The sequence below is a fragment of the Phalacrocorax carbo genome, chromosome 5 (assembly GCF_963921805.1).
Source record: "Phalacrocorax carbo chromosome 5, bPhaCar2.1, whole genome shotgun sequence".
NCBI classification, from domain to species: Eukaryota; Metazoa; Chordata; class Aves; order Suliformes; family Phalacrocoracidae; genus Phalacrocorax; species Phalacrocorax carbo.
Genome location: NC_087517.1, coordinates 19,961,670 through 19,986,230, shown reverse-complemented (window position 1 = coordinate 19,986,230; position 24,561 = coordinate 19,961,670). Strand labels below are relative to the sequence as shown.

The 24,561-nt window shown below is 38.6% G+C and overlaps 1 protein-coding gene across 1 annotated transcript in view; it reads left to right on the top strand.

Annotated features, from left to right (window-relative positions):
• The first annotated feature begins 498 nt into the window (after positions 1-498).
• IFIH1 (interferon induced with helicase C domain 1) overlaps positions 499-24,561 on the top strand; it is a 28,242-nt gene continuing 4,179 nt past the window's right edge. The window contains exons 1-11 of the mRNA XM_064451473.1: positions 499-1,454; positions 3,186-3,342; positions 5,580-5,756; positions 10,938-11,018; positions 14,138-14,358; positions 15,222-15,432; positions 18,509-18,726; positions 20,614-20,730; positions 21,222-21,345; positions 21,435-21,668; positions 23,731-23,987. Coding sequence (XP_064307543.1) covers positions 1,005-1,454; positions 3,186-3,342; positions 5,580-5,756; positions 10,938-11,018; positions 14,138-14,358; positions 15,222-15,432; positions 18,509-18,726; positions 20,614-20,730; positions 21,222-21,345; positions 21,435-21,668; positions 23,731-23,987 — 2,247 coding nt within the window. The 5' untranslated portion in view covers positions 499-1,004. The remainder of the gene's footprint in view (positions 1,455-3,185; positions 3,343-5,579; positions 5,757-10,937; positions 11,019-14,137; positions 14,359-15,221; positions 15,433-18,508; positions 18,727-20,613; positions 20,731-21,221; positions 21,346-21,434; positions 21,669-23,730; positions 23,988-24,561) is intronic.

Below are 24,561 nucleotides of genomic sequence, written 5' to 3'. Positions count from 1 at the left end.
GACCCTTCTCTAGGCTGAATACACCCAGTTCCTGCCAACATGTGCCAAGCTCTCCAGTCCTGTAAGTGCTGTGTTGGCCCTCCAGTGGACCCTCTCCAATTTTCCACTCTTTCTTGAACTGTCCAGGTCCAAAAGTGAACACAGTAATCCAGGTGCTTGCTATCTGCTCTATCGTTTTGCTACAAAACATGAAACTGAGTCAGGGCTGTTGCCTTACCTCGGAATCACACTGAGGTTCCTGAAAACCCCCCAATGGAAACCAAGCCTGCTCCTGAAGCTCAATGACATCTACCATATGGGTAAAACCACATCTCAGGGAGGGACTGCCCCAACAATCTCAGAGGCTATCCAACAAACTCCTCTAGGAAGTTTATCACGTGTGTCACAACCTCCTGCTCTGTACGCAAGGTGCAATTCTTCAACTTAAAAAAAATAAGGCACAAAAAAAAATTCTCTTTAAGACATACCCAAAGTAAACCATTACAATATACAAGCCGGCGTTACTTCCCTGATGGCCTTTTGTGGGTCGGTATTCTGCAAAAAGGCATATTCTGCAGATGGCTGCTGACCACTGGGATCCCGGGGGGCTACCACCCCCCAAGTGCCCCAGTTCTCCGTCGGCGCCCGCCTGGGAAGCCACCAGTGCCGAAACCCGCCACGCCGGTGACTGGCCCTAGAGACTCGTGCGCGGGAAAGTGAAGGGCACGCTTCAGCTGATGTTTCTTTGTTTTGAAGTCATGGTTCCTGTTAAAGGTCTCCTTCCCGGCGTTTCGGAGCAGCAGGGAGCCGTGCCCCTCCCCGCAGCGCCGGCCCCGCGCCGCCCCCCGCAAACGAAACCGAAAGCGGCGGCGGGGCAGGGATAAAGCGGGGCAGGCGGGGGACGGAGCAGGACGGGACCCGACCCGACCCGGCACGGGCTTCTCGCTGCCACCCAGCCGACCCCCGCCTCCGGAGCCCCTCGCCGCCCTGCGGGACACCCCGCCGTGCCCTCCGCCGGCGCAGCCATGGCAGAGGCGTCCCGAGACGAGCGCTTCCTCTACATGATCTCGTGCTTCAGGCCGCGGCTGAAGCAGTTCATCCGGGTGCAGCCGGTGTTGGACCGGCTGCCCTCGCTGAGCGCCGCGGACAGGGAGAGGGTGCGGGCGGTGGCCCTGCAGCAGGGCGAGGTGGAGGGGGCAGAGGAGCTGCTGCGGGCCGTGGAGCGGGGACCCCGCGGGTGCGGCTGGTTCCACGAGTTCTTGCAGGCACTGGAGCACGGCGGCTGCAGCCTGGCCGCCTGCTACGTGAACCCCAGCCTCAGCCAGCTGCCCTCGCCGGCCGAGGAGGCCGACCACGACCTCTGCGTGCACTTGGTGCAGCTGCTCCACAGCACGCTGGTGGACAGAATGCAGACCATGCAGGTGGCCGAGAAGTGCCTGCAGATGGGCATCTTCCAGGACGAGGACCTGGATCGGGTAAGTGACCTGCCTGCCAGGCCGTGTCACGGACACCGCCCACCCGCGGGACCTGTGGCGCAATTACCCCCAGCAGGAAATGGCCTTGTACGTGCAAAACTGAAAGGGGAGGAGAGAAGTGGTGCTCCAAGTAAGCCAATGAATGTTGGCAGTGGGCCAGCAGGTGGGATGCCGGCTAAGAACCAGGGGAAGAAAAACGCTGTGAACAGAGGGTTAGGCTAAGCCGGTGTCTAAGTGGAAGGAATATGGCCAGCTTTACCGTTTTGCCGCTGACTCAGAAGATCACTAAGTGCCTTCTGGCCCCCTGACCCATACCAGGAAGTAGTCGTGGCCTGTAAAGTCCTAGGGAATACTTGAACTAAAATAAAGCAAGACTTTCCATCCCCTTTTGTGCCATAGGTTCACTAAGGAGTATCATACTAGACAGTGAAGCTGAGCAGAAATACCAGTTTGACAAGAAAAAGCAAGTGTTAACCTTTGGTGAAAACATTTGCCAGTGTTTACTCCATTTGGCTAAGAACGACATGCCTGGACAAGTGTGAAACTTACTTGGAAGCCCAAATAATGGATACCCTGAAACAGTGTTAGAAGAAGAAATTAAAATAATACCTGCCATAGCAATAAGGGGATAACTGGCCAACTAAGGGTTGAACTGCATTATATTTTCACTCTGAGCTTTTGAATCCACTTTTTGGGTAGTTTAATGCTCATCCTACACATAATTTTGGTGACTCTCAGGTAGCAGTAAGGGCCAGCTGCACCCTAAGGGATGGGGAGCCGAGTATGGTAACACAGCAGGCAGAGGCAGGAGCCTTTTGGGAGGTTACCAGCTCCATTCCCTGGTAATGGGTCCACATGTTCCCCCAGGTCATCTTTTTACTGCTGGTATTTCCATTAAGCCCTTCATCACCCATCACAATTCTGCCAGTTTCAACTCCAACAATGTGTAGGCTTTCTTAATGCACTTCTAGATTCCGTGTTGTTTACCTGTCCTGCTCCCAGTTCCCATGCCCTTCTTCTTAATGTTTAATCTCAGTCAGGGGTTCCCATGGCTATGCCTGCCTGTTTTCTTGGATATCAGGTGGGTGGTTCTCAAGCCTCCAAAATTGCCATTGAGGACTAAATACCTGCCTCGGGCTGCTTTACTTTTGGGATTGTCATTTTGTTCCTCATGTGATCACATGTCAAGTTCAGCTCATGACAGCCTTGGGATGCTTCTCCATAGCTTCTTTGAGGTCAATAGCCACTTTCTAGAGGCTTAGCTATTTTATCAGTAAGCGGGAACTGAGACGATGAGGCCAGAGTTTAAGAAGGGAAATGTTCCATTTTACATATGAGGTCATGTTACAGATCAAGTTTGAGCTCTGGTAAGCGGTATGACATTGCTTCTCCTTGATCAGGGTTGGCTATTCACTAAACCAGTGAGAACACCAATTATTATTCCACAATAATAATAATTATTATTATATAGTGGTTATTATTATAACCATTGTCCAATACTAGCAGTCTCTCCAATTAAATTTCAGGTCTCATAAGTTTTATATATCCTATGTGAAACCATATGACATTGCACAAAACTGCAGTAAGTCTCTTCTGATGAGTGGCAGGCCTACTTCATTTCTTTATGTTTTAATGATGACAGAGAAATGCTTTTGTATCTATACTATTCTTACTAACTTCCCTGAACCAAAGTCTGTTTCAGGATTGTTTTGGGTTTTTTATTTTCACCAGATCCACACTGTTACTGACAATCGTGGGTACAGAGATGGTGCAAGGGAGCTGTTGAGCAGAATAGTGCAGAAGAAAGATTGGTTCTCTCCTTTTTTGATCGCTCTGCGTGAAACCCAACACGGAGGCCTTGCAGATGATTTAAGTGGAAATACAGGAGGTGATCATCTTATTTCACTAGTACTAATGTGTGGGTTTTCAATATCTCTTTTTTATGTAGTTACTTAGGGAACAATGCAGGGCTCTCACTGTATTGATTTCGCTGTGACACTGAGACTAATGCTTTCACTTGCCCCGGGATTTCAAAATCAAGTTATTTAACATCTTATTCAATAGATTCTTAATCACTAAAAATCCTTATTAAGCAATATCAGAAATACAATAATATGTATGTAGTTGTAATTAAACTGAATCCTTACCTTTTATAACCCCCTGGTTTTCGGTGTGTTGTTTTTATAATCATTCATAAAAAATATTCTTAAGATTAAGTTGAACAAACAAACCTTTTCTGGATTTCTCCTTCAACACAAGGGTTAGTGTTTTCTTTATAGAATGGTTTACAAGTATGTGCGACATTTTAAAGTATACTGCAGTATGTCTCCTTGCAGATAAGACATCCATAAGTCACAAGACACTATAAATCTTACTATAAATAATACAATAGACTAGTAAAGAGATTATTTACAGAAATGAAGCTAAAAGAGCTATAGGTTTTTGGCTGTTACTTTTTATTCCTGTACAATGATTATGGTATTGTAAAATTAGCCCAGTGCTCCCCTGGATTCTACAGTATGAAGAAGGAAGCAACCCCCAAATACTCTATCTGTCATTTTTCACTGTGTTCCACATACGTTTTATAAGATTTTTGAGACTAAAGTTTTTTAACAGATTTCCCTTTCAACTGGTTCAGCCTTCTTGCTTGAGGAGCTCACCAAAACTACGCCTCTGTACTTCTAGTTGCTGCATATGGGACAATGCGTTAAGACTGGGATAAGAGGGATGTGCTTCACAACTGTCTCTTCCAGTTGAGGACAGGAATCAGCCTGTCTTCTGCCAAACACAGATAGGCCGCTGCCATATTTGAGCGTGCAGTTCAAAGGCGGTTGGGTGTTCCAGTCTGCAGGACAAGACCAACCAAGTCAGACCCTCAGAAGGCAGTTCTGAGTCAAAGTCAGATGCTGGGAATAGCTCAGCAGCTACTGTGGTCCTGATTTTCATTTTGTGTTGCTGCTTTGTCAGGCTTAAATTCTTGACTTTGTTACTTTGCTATCAGTAAGGTAAACAACATAATAAATATTTAGCAAATAGGCAAATTATTAAAATACTTTTCATATTTTTATTTTCAGTTCTTTTCAAACTTTGCATTTCTGAATTTTCAGTATGGTACAGACCATATAGAGTAAAACTTATATTTAATTCCGTTGTTTGATGAAATAATTAATGCATTTATTCCATGGTTTCTCAGTAATCTTGGGCAATGCAGGCCCTAAAAGAAGCTGTACAAGTAAATAGAAAAAGTATAAATTGTGTTGCTTTTACCAGAGGATAAGAATTTTTCCATGTACACAGTCCTATACATGTGTAGATACATAAAGTGTATGATTGCTGTAGCATCCACTCATACAAGGCCATAGGCAGGAAACACTGAGAACAGGTTCATTTGGTACCTTGGTGGTGCTACATTTTATCACTACAAGTTGATCCCCAATGATTTGTTACAGTTAAATATGCTGTTATTAGCAGACACCTACACATAGAAATTGAGAACTTTATAAAAGAAAATCTTGAAATAAATTAAATCTATTAATTTCTTTAATTCCTAATTGCAGAGTAATTGAGTTCCAAATCTGGAAAACCCTGGAATGCAGTTTTATGCAGTTTTTGTAAAAAATATTTTTCATTTATGGAACAGCATTTTTTCCCTTTGGAGCATGCCTAGTCCTACGTGAGTCTAATAATAATAAAAGAACAGAGAAGTCAAAGTGAAATAATTTCCATATTTGAAATAAGACAAAGAAGTGGAAGGAGGAAAAATATTTCATGAAAGTTCTCCCAGGTTTTCTGTTTTATGGGCAAGTTTTGAAGTCCTGATGGAAGGTATGCGCTTACAGGACTAATGCAATTGAGAAGGTAGGAAACATGGTCTGGTCCACAAATTCCATTTTCAGATCTTTAGAGTGACTGCAAATATTTGAGATTTGTGACCACCAACTTTCTTAATAAATACTTATACAAACATCAAAATTCCAAACTATAATGCTAACTTGACTTAAAGACCAAGACCACATGTTATGCCATTATGTGCATGATGAATACAGGTTAGTGTGTTTTCTGTGCTCCACACTAAAAGAAATCAAATGTTTTATAGTGCCATGGAATTTTCTGTGTATTTTCTAGGAACAGAGAATAGACAGAATGGGGTGGAGGACAATACAAACAAAGAAACAGAAGTTACAAGCCAACCAGAATATGCTGTAATGAAGGATTTGAAACAGCAAGAAAATTTGAATAGTAGTTCCAGCAGTGAGAACAGTATATTGGAAACATCTATTGGAAAGAATTCTGTAGTTTCAGGTATGTCCAATAACTGGTAAGTTGTGCTGGTACCAGTTGAACTTTAATAACTGCAAGTAACTGAGAGAACATTCTTAGTGCATTAGCTCCCATCTTACACAAAAATTCAGGAGCCTATGGTACTGTCAAGGTGAAGGGAATGAATGGAAAAAGGAAATGTTTCGGAAGCAGTAAATTCCATTTCTTCCTGTGAATTAAGAACAGTAGCAATTTTAAGGGTCAGATCTACAGATTTGTTCAGCTCAAAGAGTTGCTCTAGGAGAAGGATATGTTGTCATACTTGAACTAATTAATCTGAAAGGTAAGAGCTGGCTCAGAAGCCAACTTGCTAGCACAGTACAGAATGGCTTAGGATAACATCCAAAAAATCTGTAGCACACCCTGTGCAGCCTTCATGTAGACATTTTCTGTATCCTGCGGTGTAGTGATGATGTTTTATCTACTATGGGCTGCTTGATTTTCTTATAATTGAGCAACATTTATGATCTTCCTTTCCTGTTGAATAGCACTTTAAACAATTTTGTATTATTGTTTTTTAATTTACTGTGTGAAGAAATTAGTTTTTTTCAAACATACTTAATGTTGTTAATTAAAAATATTAAAATTATTAAAGGAATACTTTATTTCAGACCTATTCATGGTAGGTTTCTGCTATCCAGTGAAAGCATTAGGTTTACATTGACAACTCCTCCCAGTGTTAGCAAAGTTTAAATCAAGAGGAATGTTTCTGTTCCACTATAACTGCAGCTGTATTAAGTACTTCTTTCTAGAAGGCTGGTAATTCTATATTGGAAAACATTTTTGGTTGTGGTAAGTCCTTTAGTGCTGTCCAACAACTAATTTTTCTGTTTATTTTAAGGACTGATATTTACAGAGCATCAAGCAACCACTGTCACTTACATCACATGCTCAGAAGTACAGATTTTAGTACAGACTTTTAGAAATTGTTGTGGCCCGTTGTTCATATGAATCCACTTTTAAAAACATGCCTTGGGAGTTGATTTGAGCAACGGCAATTACCAGCAACAATTCCCAGACACAGCTGGGAACCAATGATTCAAACGTATGCTATATGATTAAGGAACCATTCATACGTGTTACAAGTTCAGATGGAGCTCAAACAATAGTTACAACTGAGATAAATCCTGCCTGAAATTATTTTAGTGGGCTTACTCAGCCAAAGGAGTAAGACAGTTAAGGCTGCTCTTTTTTTTATCAAACATGAATAAATTTAAAAAAAATTGGCTCTGAAATCTGCAGCCTTTCAGTGTGCAACAGTAGTAGCCTATTTCTCATTTAGCGTGGTATTAACAGCATATCACAATGTTTTGTAGAAAAAATTATTACAAAAATTATCAACTTGGTTTTCCTGGATTAGAACATAATTTGGCGGTACAAAGAAGAGGTGCCAAATATTTAATGATGATTCAGAATGGATCAGACTGAGTTATCCTCACTCTTAGTTAGGATCCTTTCAGGGCAAGGCTAAGGCTCTTAATTGTAGCCTCACTGAGGGCAGGTTTTCATTGCTGTTAGCCTGATCTTTTACCCAACTCTTGTCAGGTTGAAGGTTACAGATAACTGGATCTGTTGGCTATTAACTAGCTTGTCACAAGCTAATTCTAGCCTGAAAACTATGGTCTCTTCAGCACTGAACTGTACTGAAATTAATAGAGAGTGGGTATTAGCAGTTTGTGCAGCTGAGTTCTGTTCAGTGAAATGGTGCTAAGGGGGACCATATTAGATGAATTCTGGCAATTTGGTTCAGATTGACTTCAGCCTGGTGTGGACTGTATGCCTGCAAGTGGTTGGAACACGTCTCTGGTTTCAGCGGACCAGAGTTCATTTCTTGTGATCCAAACCAGCTCTGTGATATGAACCAAAGTGGGGACAATTGACAGATACACTGTAAACATGCACTTTTGAGTTGAACTAAACCAGCAATGTAGATGCAACATAGCAAGGTTTGCCAGGAGACAGTGCTGCATGAAGATGGCTGTAGAGGGACCGGCTCACATTCAGCCATCTTTGAGTGCAGGAAGCTTTGATCTCTATGCACTTGTATACACAGACTTAACTGCACTGAAGTCTTTTTCAATTTCCATCCTTTCTTGTGATCTCATAAAATGGTATTTTTAGACCAGGCAGCTGAAAATACAACTGGAGCCCAGATTCTAAATCCAAGTAGGCTGGGAACCCACCTAATTTGCAAATTGATGCTCTCAAGTGTTGTCAGTTTTGCAGAACACTCCCACCATTCCTTCATTTATTGAGAAAGACAAATTTCAAGGAGAAAGAAGCTTTTTCAAGTCACTTGAAATTACTGCTATTTGCATTGTATCTAAAGCCCCCTCTTAGCCTTTTATTGGAGTAGCTGAGACAGAGGGAGTCAGAAGGTATGGGGGCAGTAGGGTCATAAAGACAAAGTAGAAATAAATCATTTAGCCTAAGAGAAAACTAGAGAGAATCTGTGCATGCAAAAACACAGATAAGAAACTGCACACATGAAAAACAACACAAATCCAGTATGTTTGCAAGGTCAAAAGTTAAATACTTGGATTAAGGCTACAGTTACCTGGATAAACAACAATTTAAATAAATAGCAGCTCTGTTTTTCAAGGCCTGTTTCATTAAAAAAAAAGTTGATTGGAACAAATAATTACACTAATTAACTGGAGATTTCAGTAATGTCTCACAAAATGTCCCCTAATGCTTCAGATTAGAAAAATTGCCCACTAATTTGAAAGTAGGACCAGTTTTAATAGCCTGTTTATATTTTGGTCCTTTATTTATATTTTCTGATGTTCAAAACTTACTTTGTGACATATGTAGCACAGGACAGGAAAGAAAGACTCTTAATATTGTGGAGATACTTTTTTTTTGTTGCATTCCATTGTCTTATTGGTCAGTGCAAAGTGGCTGAAAATCTTTTTGTGGAATATGCCACATTACAGTGTGCAAATAGCACTGTAAGGGAAGACTAGTGAAAGTGGTGAAAACAGCTGTTAGAATATCAACTCTTTTATCTTCATTATTTTGGAAAGGCTTAGTGGGTTTGTTTTATTTTAAAACAATTCAAGAAACTTGCCACAGTTGAAAAAGGAGAACATTATTCTAGTCACCTTTCATTTGGAAGACGAGTATTTTGCATTTCACTTCACTTATGTTTTCTGTTGAGAATTATTTTGTAATGCATGCTGCACATTGTAATTCAGATAATTACATACAGAACACTTTGTGAATGCATATTTTCTGCTACGTATACATCTTTCAGTAGGTCGTTTTAGATGGGAGACCACATGGAATAGATAAATAGAATTTTAATTTTGTTCTCTCTTTTCTATCTGCATGGATTCCTAGAAAGTGAAAATGAGAGATAGTAGTGTCATCTTCATAGCTGGAATTCCCACTAATGTTACTTAATAGTTTGTGGCAGGTCTTTGAACATGGATTATAGCTGCCGAGGTTTTCTTCTTTTTTAGGATGCCGCTGCCTTTACTGTGATATTAAATGCATGCTATTTTACAATAATAGGGACATTTAATAAAAATCGGGCTTCTGCTGTGAATATATATTTTTAAGTGCCTTTCTGTTGCTTGCATTGATTTCTAGAAGACCAGGCTTTTAACTTAGGTGCATCAAGTCTCAATTGCCCTTGCCCATCATAACACTTCCTACAGATGGTGGTGATTCATAATTAGATCAGATTCTGAGGTCTCTGTGGAGTAAATTATGAAAACTGTAGGACAGCAAGACAGATGTTCACATCACTTTTCATAGTTATGTTAGAACAATTAGAAATAAAGATTTAAAAACCTGACTCCTAGCGGTAGCTGAAGTAACTTCATTTCAGTTGTCTATCATACTTGCTCTGTAAAATAGCAGTTTTGTTTCTGTTATTCATTCACCTTTCAAGGACAGCAAAACTTGCATAAAAGAAACTCAAAGCTCCATATTTTTACTGAACGCAGGCTAGGTGTAATTTCTGCCTCACTTACCAAGATTTTGTAGAGTATACTTCAGGAGCACCATTCTAAGACACTGTAACTTCTGTTCAGTTCTAAGCTCTCATTCACAGCATCTATTTTGCTTTATGAATTATTTGTTGGGGGCTATATGTATGTGGACTATAATGGGATATTCACTGGAAAAAAAATACGAAAAACTTGATAGGGCGCGAGTTCACTAACTAATTAACCAAAACATAGGTCAATGCTATTATTCTGACTCTTTTCTTATGCACACTATGAGCTCAGACTGCTGCAGGTAAGCTTACAGTGCAGGGTGAGGCTGTTCGCAGCAGAATTTTCCAGAAGAACTGTCTCTTTAGATACTAAAAGGACTGAGTTTTGGAAAATCTAGCTGTAGAAATTACAATTGTGACTGAAAAAAAGTCAGTGTAATACATTGATTGCCCAGCAGAGGGGGAGCTTAACATTAGAGTATCTGCAGTAAACCTGCCAGATTTCTGTGGCAGTGTCCAAGTCTTCTATGGGGTGTAACGGGATTGTCCGTCTCTGCCTTTACTTGCAAACAGTTTGGAAAATTTAATAATTCCTCTCTGCTTTTATTTACCTGGGAACTATTGTTTACTCTTCGCATGTTACATTAATAAACCTTTTTTTCTTCTTTTTTTTACAAAAATCACAGTTCCGGTTTTGATTTTCTTCTCCTATAGATGTAACTTGCATGGCTTACAGGGAGTAAAAGAGACTGCCTTCAGTTTGCCAGCAGCACTCTCTATCCAGTAGACCAGCACGTTTTTCTTTTTTGTTTTTCTTTTTTTTTTTTTTTTTTTCTCTTCACCCCTCTGATAAGATACAGTAAAATAGAACTAGAGGGGATCATGCAGGCAGTCATGTCTGAACCTTTGCTTTCAAGCAAACAGCACATAGATGCCTGACAACAATAAGTCATGACACACATTGCCTTACCTCTGGTATGTTTTGGATTTTCATCTTCTGTTCCATATTTTCTTCCACAAGAAAATGAATTCAGTTGTTCAGTTTTTTCTTTACCTAAGAAAAAGTTTAATAAAGGAAATTATATGTCAGCCATCCCTGCCAGATATTTGTCTAGCCTATTTTAACAACTCTAGGGAGAGAGCAAACAATATGCTTTTGCTATTTATATTTGTATAGCGAATATACTATACTACATTTGTTTGTGTTTTTCATTTAGAGTCAGATGTCTCCATCGGAGATGAAAGTGTCAGTAACTTGAATGAAAACCTGGGACAGAGCTGCACAACCAGTCATTCAGGTATGTTTCCCTTGCATTGTTTAATAATTGCAAGATAACCCCTGGAGAGTGAGCATTCTGTGAATGGGCTAGCACAAAAATCAATGGAAGGCTTTCACTGTGAACTCCAGTTCACAGTATTTAGATAAGCCAGACTTCCTTTTATTCTGTTGGAAAACAGATGCCGCTTTTATGGGTCTGGACTTAAGTCCCAGCGCCAAAAGAACTGGTTTACTGAGATCATCTGAATAGGTCTCTAGACATTGTCGTCATACAAAATGGTCAGTGATGCAGAATGGTAGAATCACAGAGCCTGGAAGGGACTTCCAGAAGTCATCCAGTGCAGTCACCTCTACAGATATTCATAATGCTGCGCATATATGTGCTTCTTTTGCTCTCAAAGAGGAGCTAGATTGTGCCTGGCCCCTGCATAGGGTAAATGAGAGGGAATGGGACATGCTTTAGAGGCATCTAAGGGTGAGGAGAAACATTTCCAGGGTACCTGCAGAACAGTAATGAAGGTCTACCTTGGACTTAAGTAATTTAGTAGCCCTGTTTGTAAAAGCAACCTAATCAATGGAGGTTACTATCTGAAGACCTTTGCAAATCTCACATGTAAACATATGTGCAAGTCCTAAATATAGTTTTAAAATAAATATTAAACTGTGTTTACATAATACTTTGCAGACAGATATGAACTTGCTATGTATATACTCTGAGCCCAATTAAACACTGCTGTTGTAAAAGACGTCCCAATTTTTTTTCATGTTTTTTTTTGTTTTTAATCTTAGACCTTAGGCAGAACAAACTTGCAGCTGTCCACTATGGTGAACAGCCTGGTTTTGCCTACACAGAATTCAAGAGGAACCAGTTACCTTTTGGAATCTAGCCTTTATAAAGTTTGTGCTGGGACTGTGTCTTGTGGAAGAGCTAGAAACAATCTGGGTACCTTTCAGGCCAGCTCTGTCCAATAAAACTCGTATTAGATCGTTAAAGTCAATGTAAATGTTATATATTATAAGCCTCCGAAGTGTTTAATATAAATGCTTTTAAAATAGTTTCAAGCTTTTTAAATATTAAAGTCCAAGTATTTTGTAAATACACAGAAAATTCAGGATATCTCATATCTAAATTGCTACCCTATAGCTAGGATTTTAGTCTATGTATTGCTAACTCTGAAGAATATACTTTGCACTTCTGCATCAACTGAGGTGACTCATCAGTCACATTGTATTTTTTTCCTCACTGTATCATCACATGAAATGTCTGGGCACAGAAAATTCTCTGGTCTGTGGACAGTCACACTATATCAGTTGGTCAGGCTGATACAGGCTACTGGTATGTGGTAGCACATATATATGTATGGCCCGATCTGTTAAGATTCCTGAAAAATCTCCCATTAAGTGAAGTGGGCATTGGCTATGTCCAGTAGTCCAGCACTGACATGATTTGGATTTTAATGCAGAGAATCATGTGTACTTAGTTGCAGTTTTCTGTGCAAGGATCATTTTACATCTAAGAAAAACGGTGGAATTAGGACAATAGAAGAAAAATTATTATGTTTCTTTTAACCCAGAGCAGCAATTCATATGTCCCTTGTACAAAGGCAGACAACTTCCGTGAAGTTACACTGTGCACGACAAAAATTCTATAATGGAATCATATCCTGTGAAAAGACTCCTGTATTAGCCTTTATCTAAAAAGGGGCTGAGGGGGCTAGGAGAGGGCTAAGTTAAATATTTTTTAGGCCTGGACAGTTAATTGAGGATGTTAAGGAACTGAAATTTAACCAAACAGATGGGTGATAAAGTGCTAGTTTCAATATCATTGAACTACTGAATTTAGCCAACCAGAAAGCAAACAACGTTCTTCCTCAAAAGAGAGTAGTAGAAGTCAGGTAAATACCAGCAAGTACTCTCTGGTGTGAATTTCCCTGTGGTCCAGGTAGTACTGCACTCACACTAAAAGGCAAAACAAGCAAAAAAACACTTAATGGCGTTTGGATGTTTCCATCAGCAGTATTTTATCAAGCTTCATTACTTTTTGTTAGTTTAATTTTATTTAATGGAATCAGGGATACTAGAAAAATACATTTATTTTGTGTGTAATGTATCAGTGATAATAAAATTCTCATGATTCTTCATTTAATGATATCATCAGGAAATAAAACTGTAGGGTTTTTCTCCTCATTTGTATTCTAGTAGAATGAATTTGTGTCTTTTCTTCACTGAGGACAGTTAAAGTTTAGAGCATGATTTAAACATGTCTGTAGGACAAAAAAAAAAAAAACAAGCCCTAAACTCCATTGAAATAAATCCTTCTGATGGAAATCAGAAATTATATATATTAACTAAAGATATGTAAACTCAAGAGACTTGATATGTTTTTCTTGCTCCTGAAATAATGCAACAGCATTTTTCCACTTCTAACTTTTCAACATTGTTTGTTTCCCTTGTGAGCCATAGATCGAAGGTTCTGGCATTGAGGTGGCAAACGTATATGGCTTTTTAGTGAACAGCTCAACTGCATTATGTATGAGTCAGTCTGGAAGCAGAACAATCTACCATGAATAGGTGTGATACATTCTGCAGTTAGCTCTATCTTGTATGGGCAATTGAATTTTCTTATCTATTTGGTCTTTATAACTCTCATCATCGTTTTTTAAGTGGTCCCTATCTCTTTCTTTCTATGGCTCCATCGTTTTTTTTCATCGTCTGGGAAGTATTTAAAAAGGTAGCTCACTTGCAACCAAATAAATTTCAGTACTGATGAAAGAGAGTGTCACATAAGATTGGCTACATTATAAATACTGCAGCTCTGAACACAACCTGTGTTGGTCCCAGTGCTACTGAACTGCGTCATTTGAATTCATTCATAATAATAGTCATGTCAACTTAGATGGGTGAAGACATACTGTGGCTTATTCCACCTACCCTGGTTGGTGCCTGGATGTAAGCAGTTCTGACCCAGAGTTGCACAGGTCCGCAGAGCAGCACTGCCTGTGCTAATATGCCCTGTTTCTGTTTATTCAGAAGGTGCTTCTGATAGTAAATTAATATTTTTCCCTGTGACATTTGTTCGATATTCTGATAAATGTTCCATGCCTTCTGTTTGATACTTACATTCCTTTGTACCTGTAGATGAAGATGAAATGGAGAGCAGAGCTTCACCTGAGCCTGATCTGATCCTGAGAGATTACCAGATGGAGGTTGCAAGGCCAGCACTGAATGGGGAGAATATTATAATATGCCTCCCTACAGGCAGTGGTAAAACCAGAGTGGCTGTTTACATTACCAAAGATCACTTGGATAAGAAGAAAAGAGCATCAGAGCCTGGAAAAGTTATAGTACTTGTTAATAAGGTATGTTGATCCATTTTTTAAAAAATGGTATTTTTCACACCTCATGCACTGTTAACGTAGAACTTGTAAAATGCATATAAACACATTTCTCAGCTTCTCCAGGTGTAGCTATGTTTAAAGGCATACAGCTCTAGACTATAATCTCCATTGCACCATCATCATGGTACAAACATGAATGATTTTAGTTTACCCCAGTGCAAGTGCAAATTTAGATGTGCTTTAACGACCACATTACTGGAAAAGGTATAATTTCATGTCAGAATGAATAGAATTAAAATAATATTTTTAAAAATAAACATATTTTTCACATTCTGTGTTTGGTAATGAAGGCCATCTAATGAGTCTCACAGTAGTTAGGGAATATTCTGTCAGATTTTCTGATAATTGCTGTAATTTTTACAATTAAATTTAGCACATACAATATAAAGTAATCCTCTGCTGTAATACTAAAATATAGAAATACATTTAAGAATTTTATTAAAAGAATAAAAGATATCCATCTCCTCCTATAAGAATAAGATTGATAGCATGTTATAAGCTCAATTAAAGAGCCAGAGCATGCATGGCTTGTTTGTTCTCTCTAAGGCACAGTTAAGCCAAAGCTCTTGGGACAAAAAGGTTTCATAGGAGCAGCTGGAGGGGAGGGGTGGTTTGGGGATTTTTAGTGCTCGGTTTTGGTTTTTGTGTTTGGTGGGTTTTTTTTATAAATCTACCCTGCAGTGAATAAGGGGATGTTTGCTTTTTTAAAAAAGTGTATTTTACACAAAGTGTGTGTGTTCACCTAACAACATTTCTGGCAAACTGGCACGTATTTTTAATCCTATGTACGCTCTGGTTTAAATTCTCTGGAAACTTCTATTCAGGTACCGTTGGTAGAACAGCATTTACGAAAGGAATTTAATCCATTCCTGAAGCGTTGGTATCAAGTTACTGGTTTAAGTGGTGATTCTCAGCTGAAAATCTCATTTCCTGAAGTTGTCAGAAGAAATGATGTCATCATCAGTACAGCACAGATCCTTGAGAATTCACTGTTAAATGCAGCCGAAGAAGATGAAGAAGGTGTCCACTTATCAGGCAAGTTTTTAATGCTGAAATTTTTACATAAGGGCTAAAAGTGTGTCTCTCTTCTGGAAAACTGCAGGGTAAAAATGTGCCACATTCAGTAGTTAATGTTTTTTTTTCAGTTGACTGGTTTTATAAATGCAAGCTGAGAGTCAAAACCAGATCTTAGTTAATGAGCATGCAATTTTTTCCAGCCAAATTAGACTTCTACAGTTCGTTTGTACTAAATATTTGTTACACTTCTTATTCTATCTAGCACAAGCACAACTCCATGCAAATGCAGCTGTACTGGTTCCAATTTCCAAGCTTGGTAGAGTATTGAGTTATACTGGATAGAAGTCATAAACAGGATGAGAAAAAAATTATACAAACACAAATGTAGTCGGTAGTGTGAGAAATACAGTGGAACACAAGGTAAAAGCCAATCTGTTATAAACATTGCATTCTTTAAACTTTTATCATTTTGCTAACATACAGAGATACTGTTACTTATAACTGTACCTGTCTTAGGTTGGCAGATATAATGGTCTCCTACAACATGTGAGGGAAGTTGAAGAAGACAAAGATACAAGATGAGATGAGATAAAATTGTTTGCCCAGAATACTAAAGTGGCAGATACCTATGGGAGATCAGAAAGTGACGTGCAAATAATGGAACAGCCCATGCCTACAGCTCCAGGATTTGGGCTGCAGTGACCCTCCACTGTGAGATGTTAATTTCTCCCTCTATCTACTTGCAGTCAACTCTTTTTTTTTAGGTGGGGCAGGATGTAGCTGAGGGGAGAGCTATGATCGTTCTGAGATAAAAGAAGTACTTCTCTTGGTGTGAGAGACAGCAGAGAAACCTGAGGGGTCAGTCTGTGTCTGTCAGTGCCTAGTACTGACTGGAGAGCTGCTTGATCCAACCAACTGCTGCAGAGCCACTTGGGTACCTCAGAATTGCCTCCCCTGCTTCAGAATGCCTTTTTGTTAACCTAGGCAGAACACTAGAGATTTTCTTATACTTACATCCTTTCCACTGCACCTAGGTTAATAAACCCTCACAAATCTGAATCATTTGGGAATGCCATATAGAGGCATCTGGACATTTCTACGGGAACTGCTGACCTGGTTAGAATTGGGCTAAGTCCCAGACAGCTTGTGCAGTGAACTGGTTTTTTGAATGGTTTTCACACCTTGTGAAGTTTCCTTCATAAGGAGCTATATTTTTTCCAGAACTGAGGTGGCCTTGCAAACAGGGCTGTGCTTCCTTGCTGTTACACCTGTACTACTAAGTTCAGCTGGACTAAAGCCAAGCAAGCCTGAACAGAGCCATTTTTTATGGCTATGACTTGATTAACTTGCAGCCTATAAACCATCCTATCAGTTACAAGTTTTTTATTCCTAATTTCTGTTCATACTTTCTTCATCTGTTTCCGCAGAGGTCTGCATTATATGTAAGATGGAATTCCAGCCTCAGTGAAATGGAGGCGACTCTCTTAGTTGCATTTTACCAAATATTTACCCTCTTTACCAAGGGCTGAAGTCACTGTGTGGACTTCCTAGAATCTGTTATGCACTTCCTTAATAGGAAGTCTTCTGGTGGATTAGGTTCTTCCTGAGTAATGATAGGAATATGCATTACAGACATGATGGTCAAAATCAAAGGCAGTAATTTTATGTTGGCAAAATATCTGAGAAACTGCCAGCACTGCTTCTGAAGTCTTGCAATATGTAGAAATCTTAGAAATAAATAGAAATGTAGGTTTGAAACCACATCACTCCAGTCCAAACTGGCTTCCTGAACCACTTTTGTGAAGACAGTCAGGTTTCCCCAGTGACATGGAGCACATGTTTGCTTTCCTAGTGGTAGTCTTTAAGTAAAATTACCCTTGTTCAGTCACCACCTTTCTTCAGGTTTTTCAACGATGAAGTTACATGATATTTTCTCCAGCAGAAAGGCCAACTGAGGATGTTCTAGCTCTCTGTTAATTTCCAAATTCTGCTGCCAGTTGTTGCAAACTCATTTGTAGTGATGCAACAATTTCAGCACACTAATGTACAAACAAACAAGACCATGGAAATTATCTGGGTTAAAAAAGAAAAGAAAAAATAAAGAGTTTAACCCTGATCATTTCAGTGATCTGCTTTACAGTCATTTACACAAACATTTGTCAAATTGTAGGAAACAATGTTGAAATAGAGAGTTATTGGCCAGCTAGGGGAAGAGTGGGAGCTCCATAAAACAGTTTCACTGTTAGAGAAAGAGAGACATGTTCATGAGTCTTTCAAATGAGAACCTTGACATATATGTCACTGGCTGCACATGCAGATAGATTAAAGAGATGTTTTCTATGTTTGTGAGAAATCTAAAACAAACGAAAAATCATCTTAATTTTCCTTATTGTATAGTACTTTACTTGTTGCATTTAAATACGATCTGACTAAAAAGCACATAATAATACCTGTCTGAGTCTTCACCAGTTTCCTCCACTACAAAAGAGAGGTGATTGGTAGTGCTCCCACCATCTGTTTGTTCTTTCCAGTGACACATCCATAAAGTAATATAAATATTTTAACTGGACACGAATAGGGAGGAAATCTCTGTGTTGCTATAAAATGGAAGCCTATTATGATCAGGACAGGCCTTTCTAGAATGTCTGAAAGGCTTCTAACATGTTATGTATCTTCTCATAAACAAACAGTATGTAGTTTGCCAGATATGGTTGTGGATATAAAAGATAGGATTGAGTTAAACTATGATACATTCTTATCACTGGTTATTAAAAATATCTTTCTGAAATTCTTTATACCAGATTGGTTTTGCAAAAATAGAAAATAGAAAAAAATAGCTTTTTACATTACATGAAATGTAAAACTACTTGACGCATCAGGACTGCAGCAAAGATTCCGAAGTCCGTTAAAGGCGTTGATCCACGCCTTCCTCCAACAATACAAATTTCCTAATACATTAGGGCTCAAACAAAATGATGGGTTCTCTTTAACGATGCCCCTACCTGTAAGAAGATAATAGTCACACAAATTCCACATTTGAAAGAAAATTAATAATTTTAGGGGTGGGTTTTGTTTTGTTTTTGCTTTTTTCCAGACTTTTCACTCATCATTATTGATGAGTGTCATCACACTCAAAAGGAAGGTGTCTACAACAATATAATGCGACGTTACCTAAAAGAAAAGATGAAGAACAGGAAGCTGGCAAAAGAAAACAAACCACTGATCCCACAGCCTCAGATTCTGGGACTTACAGCCTCACCTGGTGTGGGAGGTGCAACATCCTACTCAAAAGCTGAAGAACATATTCTGAAAGTAAATAGCCCTCACACTTGCAAACTATCAAAGGCATATTGTCTTGTTCAAGTAAAACTTTTAAAGTCAGTGTTAGGCTCCAAATATATAATCTGACTTATTTTTTTCATATGTATATGGGAGTTCAGCTCACAGCCATTCAGCAAATTGACTCACTACAAATTAATGGAAATCCATGTACAAATAAAGGTTACCTTGCAGGGAAGTAGGGTTACTGAAGAGGGAAGTAAAAAGGTTGTCTCACTTAAAAAAAAATCTCAAGATCAGAGGCAAGAAATCCACAAAATTGTGAGGCTTTATAGTTAATAAAAACATTGTCTTTCACAGAATGATAGGGGTTGGAAGGGACCTCTGGAGATCATCTCGTCCAACCCCCCTGCTTGAGCAGGGACACCCAGAGCAGGGGGCACAGGAACGTGTCCAGGCGGGTTTTGAATGTCTCCAAGGAAGGAGACTCCACAACCTCCCTGGGCAACCTGTGCCACTGCCCTGGCACCCTCACAGGAAAGAAGTTTTTTCTCATATTGGGGTGGAACTTCCTGTGTTCCAACTTGTGCCCGTTGCCCCTTGTCCTGTCATTGGGCACCACTGAAAAGAGTCCAGTCCTATCGTCCTGACACCCACCCTTCAGACATTTATAGGTATTTATGAAATCCCCCCTCAGTCTTCTCCATTGATGGATTAGAATTTACTGTGTATTCCTAAATCCTAGAGAGATTGCAGTATTTTATATCTGTATTTTTAGATTGACTAAGCTGGGCTTTTGCGTGGATCTAAGAAAGTGAAGAACAGAGTTGAATACTTAAACAAGCAGAAACCATTTGTGAGATACAGGTAGCATACAAATGTTTTTCTTTAAAGCAGTTAGAGTTACTCATAGAGAGGGGAGTATTGTGTAGTTGCATAAACACCTGACTGGAGATAATTGGTTAAATTATATACTTAAACTCTATTTTACCTGAAATTCAATGGATTTACATTAGTAATACAAAAGCAGAATTTAGCCCAGTACTCCAGTAAAAATTCCTGACTAGCAAATTTCATAGGAAAAAAATGTGGTATTGAATAGGTGAGGCCTGCAAGAAGCTTTTATGCTGTATTGAAGTAGATAAAGTTGCAAGGTATTTTTAGACAAAAACTTTCTGGTAATGGGAAAAGCAGAAAATTCCTTTTCATCAGCTTTTAATGGTAGGATGCTGGGTTTTAGTATCTAAAGAAATGTAGTCCAAATATTCAAGCTCAAATAGATAGCTACTGCTGAAGACATTAAAAAGGTCGCCTGCCAGACTTCCTTTCCTGCTTTCTCTGCTCATAAAATTTTAAGGTTTCCCCTTATTACTTTAGACTTAGTGACAGAAATGCATGTATCTTCTTCTTGGAAGAGATAAAAAGCAGAGAAGTCCAGTTCAGTCATGCAGTTAGCACAGAAATTTTCTCTATCTCTTCCTGTTCCAAGAAAGGTAATTTAAAATTATTTCCTACTCTCACGACCAGCTCTTACTTCTATAATTACTCCCTAACGTTTACTTTCTTTTCTTCTATTTCACCATTGTTTTTGTTTGTTTTGCGCTCCAAAATCTACTCTTCCAAAGTACTGATAGTATGTTTTCCTTTTCAAAATACCTGTTTTGCACCCTGATCTACAAGTTTTTCCCTGTGTGTAAGGATCACTTCTGGCCTAAAATATAACTTGTTCAGCTTATCTCAGATGCTTTTCAAAGACTTGGCCTTTCTTATGCTGATCATGTCTGTATCCACTTTTTGTGGGAAGAAAGTAAAGTTATATAAAACCCAGTATCTAAATTAGAAGCTCTGTTGCATTAATTCAGTTTTCATGTGGAATAACTCATTAAATGTTAAAAGAAATAATATTTTGTTTTCTTCCAGATCTGTGCCAATCTGGATGCATATAGGATCATGACTGTCGAAGAGCACGCCTCCCAACTGAAGAATCAAGTGAAGGAACCATATAAGAAGACTGTGATCGCAGATGACAAAAGAAGGGTATTTTTTTTTTCAAACAAACCAGTGCTAAAATTATATTGCCCTTTAAAAGTGTGTTGTATGGTATGAAAACCTTTTGGCTAATGCTCTTTTTCTATAGATCTATTGTGATCCATAGTGCTAATTTGATTATGTGTATATTTATCGGCCGCTTTCCTCTCTGCAGGAAAGTATCAGTAAAATCAAACAGAACTAAATTTTTACATACATGAGTTAATTTTTGAGGTAAAAGACCTCAAAAGACCTTCAGAACCATAGCTGAAATGTTCGTATTGGAATGACATTATATTCACTAAAAAAATATGTTATTTCACAGTGTAATTTTCATGATATTCTGAACTACTCATTTCCGTAACTCTAAATGCAGTTAGCAACCTTACTTGTTTTTCAATTTAAGGTTTAACATTTTAAAACATCACTCAGTGTGGTACTAGCCAATGTTTTTGTTGCCAGAAGATGCTTGCTTACTTCAGTAATCAATTTATTTCTAGGATCCATTTAGAGAAAGAATTACTGAGATCATGACAGACATTCAAAACTATTGCCAGCTCCATCCAAAATCTGAGTTTGGAACTCAGCCATATGAACAGTGGGTGATCAGAGAAGAGAGAAGAGGTAACTGCATAGCAAAAATATGCTAGCTTTGGATTTATTTGGGGCATTCTATACACAGGCATGTTTTTGTATTTTTTGTTCACTTTTAGCTGCAAAAGAAGAAAAACGCAAGGAACGTGTCTGTGCAGAACACTTGAAGAAATACAATGATGCTCTCCAGATAAATGACACCATCCGAATGGTGGATGCGTACAATCACCTAAATAACTTTTATAAGGAGGAGAAAAGTAAGAAGACCGTAAGGAGCGATGATGATGATGATGATGAACCAGCAGTATCAAAACAGGATGAAACAGATGAATTTCTAATAGGTTTATTTCATGGTAAGTTTGAAATACATTGTGGTATTTAATATTTGAAATCCATAGATTAAACACTAACGTGATTGCATTGGCACATAATTACTACATCCTAGAGGTTGCCGTGTTGTTTATTATGACAGTATCAGGATGTTCATACAGTACGGAGTACATTAAACAACATCACAGTGTGATCATGTTTCAACATGTAGTAGAAGTTCTTCAGCTTTGGCCCAAGGGTGCTTTCTTTTGGCTGATAGTAAATCTGTTCTCTGCTTTCCTCCAATGAACTGTCCCTGACGACACTTGGAAAGATACATAGAATGTGTGTTCCAGTAGGTACTCTTGAGGGGCAAAAAGTTGAGCAAGTGGAATACAAAATTAATGGAATGACAGATTTTTAACCAACCCTTTCTACCAAGTTTGTTTTTCTATATTCTAAGAGATGGGAGTGATGACCTTGAGTAAGTTTCAGGTAAAGAGCAATTAGAGAATTAAACAGAGGATTAAATTGCAAAGACCAAAGCAAGTTGGCTTTTTTCCAGATCATTCACCTTGGAACTAGGATTTATTTAGTTCTTGACACACTAATCTTTTTTTTTTCTCTTTTTTTCCCTTACTGCCTTTACAGTGAGGAAGAGGTAGACAAGTTTGCTCCCCATTGTCTATGACTCCTGGGCAGTGAAAAAGAAAACAGATTTCACTGCAGCATGTATCCCAGCTTCATGTGTACTGTGAACTACAAATTTAGAATGCCACTGTTGAGAAATTCAGGAAATGTTAAACTTTCAGAAGAATAGGTTAGATAATGTCATCATGTTTTTTAATGACTCTTCATACCTGTCTTTATGCCCCCTTATTCAGAATTTCAGTACTGAGCTGTTGCTGAGAACGACAAAGTTAAACTGCCCAAAAAATGAAACTGAGTTTCTAGATTTCTTTCATTTCTACAGGTAAATGAAGTTCAAAGAACCTGACAGTGAAAAATAAATTATATTCCAGTTTGTTTTGCTTTTACCACTGAAGGTGCCAGGAGTAAATGAAGAAAATCTAAAGTTTCTCTTTCCAACTTTCAAGAGCAGAGTTCATCTTTGGGTGATGAACTCACTGCAGCCTTTAGTGTAGGTTTAACTAAGGGGGGAAATTGTGGGAGTTTGTTACATCTCCCTGCTTTTTGTATGTATTTGTATATGTTTGATTACATTCTAAAATATGAATAAGACTGTAGCCAGAAAGCCACTGCCTAAGTCATGTAGTGGTTTGTGATACATTGACTACCATTGCATTGGACAAGGTGCAGTGCAGTAATCTGCACAGGGTGATGACATCAGAGTGAGTTTAATATCTTAAGACACAAAGCCCCCACCTTAAAATGTTGTTATTATTGTGTTTGCATGATCATCTGAGAAGGATGTAGGCTTTTAAATATTAAAAGTTTTTTAAAAAATTAAAACACATGAGGAACCCTTCCTGGTCATGGTCAATAGTGCCTGTCGAAGAGAGTCATTCATTTACCATTTCACTGAGCATACTGACATATCTTTAAAAGCTGCAATACTGGTAACAATGCGCCCATCCTGGTGTCTATTGCACTGCATGTTTCTAGTGAGGATTCCTGCTTCAATGAATGCCCCAAGGACAATCTATGTCTAAATTTATAAAAACATTATCAGCTCTGAGGGCTGTGCATATTAATTTGTTTCTCCTTGTAAGACTTTCTGTTATTTTAAAACTGTTATGCAAATATTATATGCTGTGATTTAGCTCTTTAATACAGTGCACTTAACTCTGTACTACTTCTGGTGTGTAGACAGAGTATTTTGCTTATTCTCACCATGAAATATAGGCAAAGTCTATGTTAGAAAGGTAATGGTGATTTATTTTGATTGATTAGCATGTTTTTAATGAATGTAAACTCACTTGGAAAATAATTGGTATGCCATGGCTCTTCAAAGTGGATGTGAATTAGCCGTGCTGGGAGAATTGTATGGCTACCTGCTCTTTGCTTTGTCTTTGCTTTGTCTTTTTCTAGAGCTGTTATTTTTCGTGGCTACTTTTTCTTAATTTACATCTGCTATCTTTAAAGCAAAAAAGAAACAGCTGAAAGAATTGGCTAGAAAGCCAGAATATGAAAATCAGAAGCTAATACAGTTGCGAAACACTTTAATGGAAGAGTTTACGAAGACAGAGGAACCTAGAGGAATTATTTTCACAAAGACTCGGCTAAGTGCCTTTGCTCTATTCCAGTGGATTAAGGATAACCCAAAATTTGAAGAAGTGGGAATTAAGGCCCATTATCTTATTGGTGCTGGACATAACAGTGAAATTAAACCCATGACTCAGGTACAGACCTATGCACTACAGCATTAAAATCTTGTACATGATTTGAGAAAACAGCTTGTTTTAGTACTAGAAAAACGGACTGAAGCTTGGAGCCCAGAGTTCTGGTTTCATAGCTGCCAGCAACTTACCTTCATAAACTGCAGGATAGGTGAATAACAGCGTCAGAATAATTGCATTTCCACAAGAAGCAAGCTTTTTTGGTTTTGGATTCTATGGCAATAGGAGTAACAGGGAGCCATTTCCTAGAGGAGTATGTAGTCAAAAGGGACACAAGTTGTAGTGAGGCATAGGAAGAAGTGAACAAAATGCCAACAGCAAAAATGTGATAGTTAAATGAGGTTATACTTATCAGGACAACAGTAATTCAAATTATATTTTAGTTGCTGAATTGAAAAATAACATTAAGTTGATTATGCCAGTCTTTTTCTGATATCATTGCTTAATTAACTTATACCAAATTATATGCGTGCTTCACACTGATGCGTAATCATTGAAAGAGAATTTGCCAAAATTCACAATGAAAATGTCAAAACTGATCCCTCAGTAGTCCATCTCATACCATTGTGTCGACTTC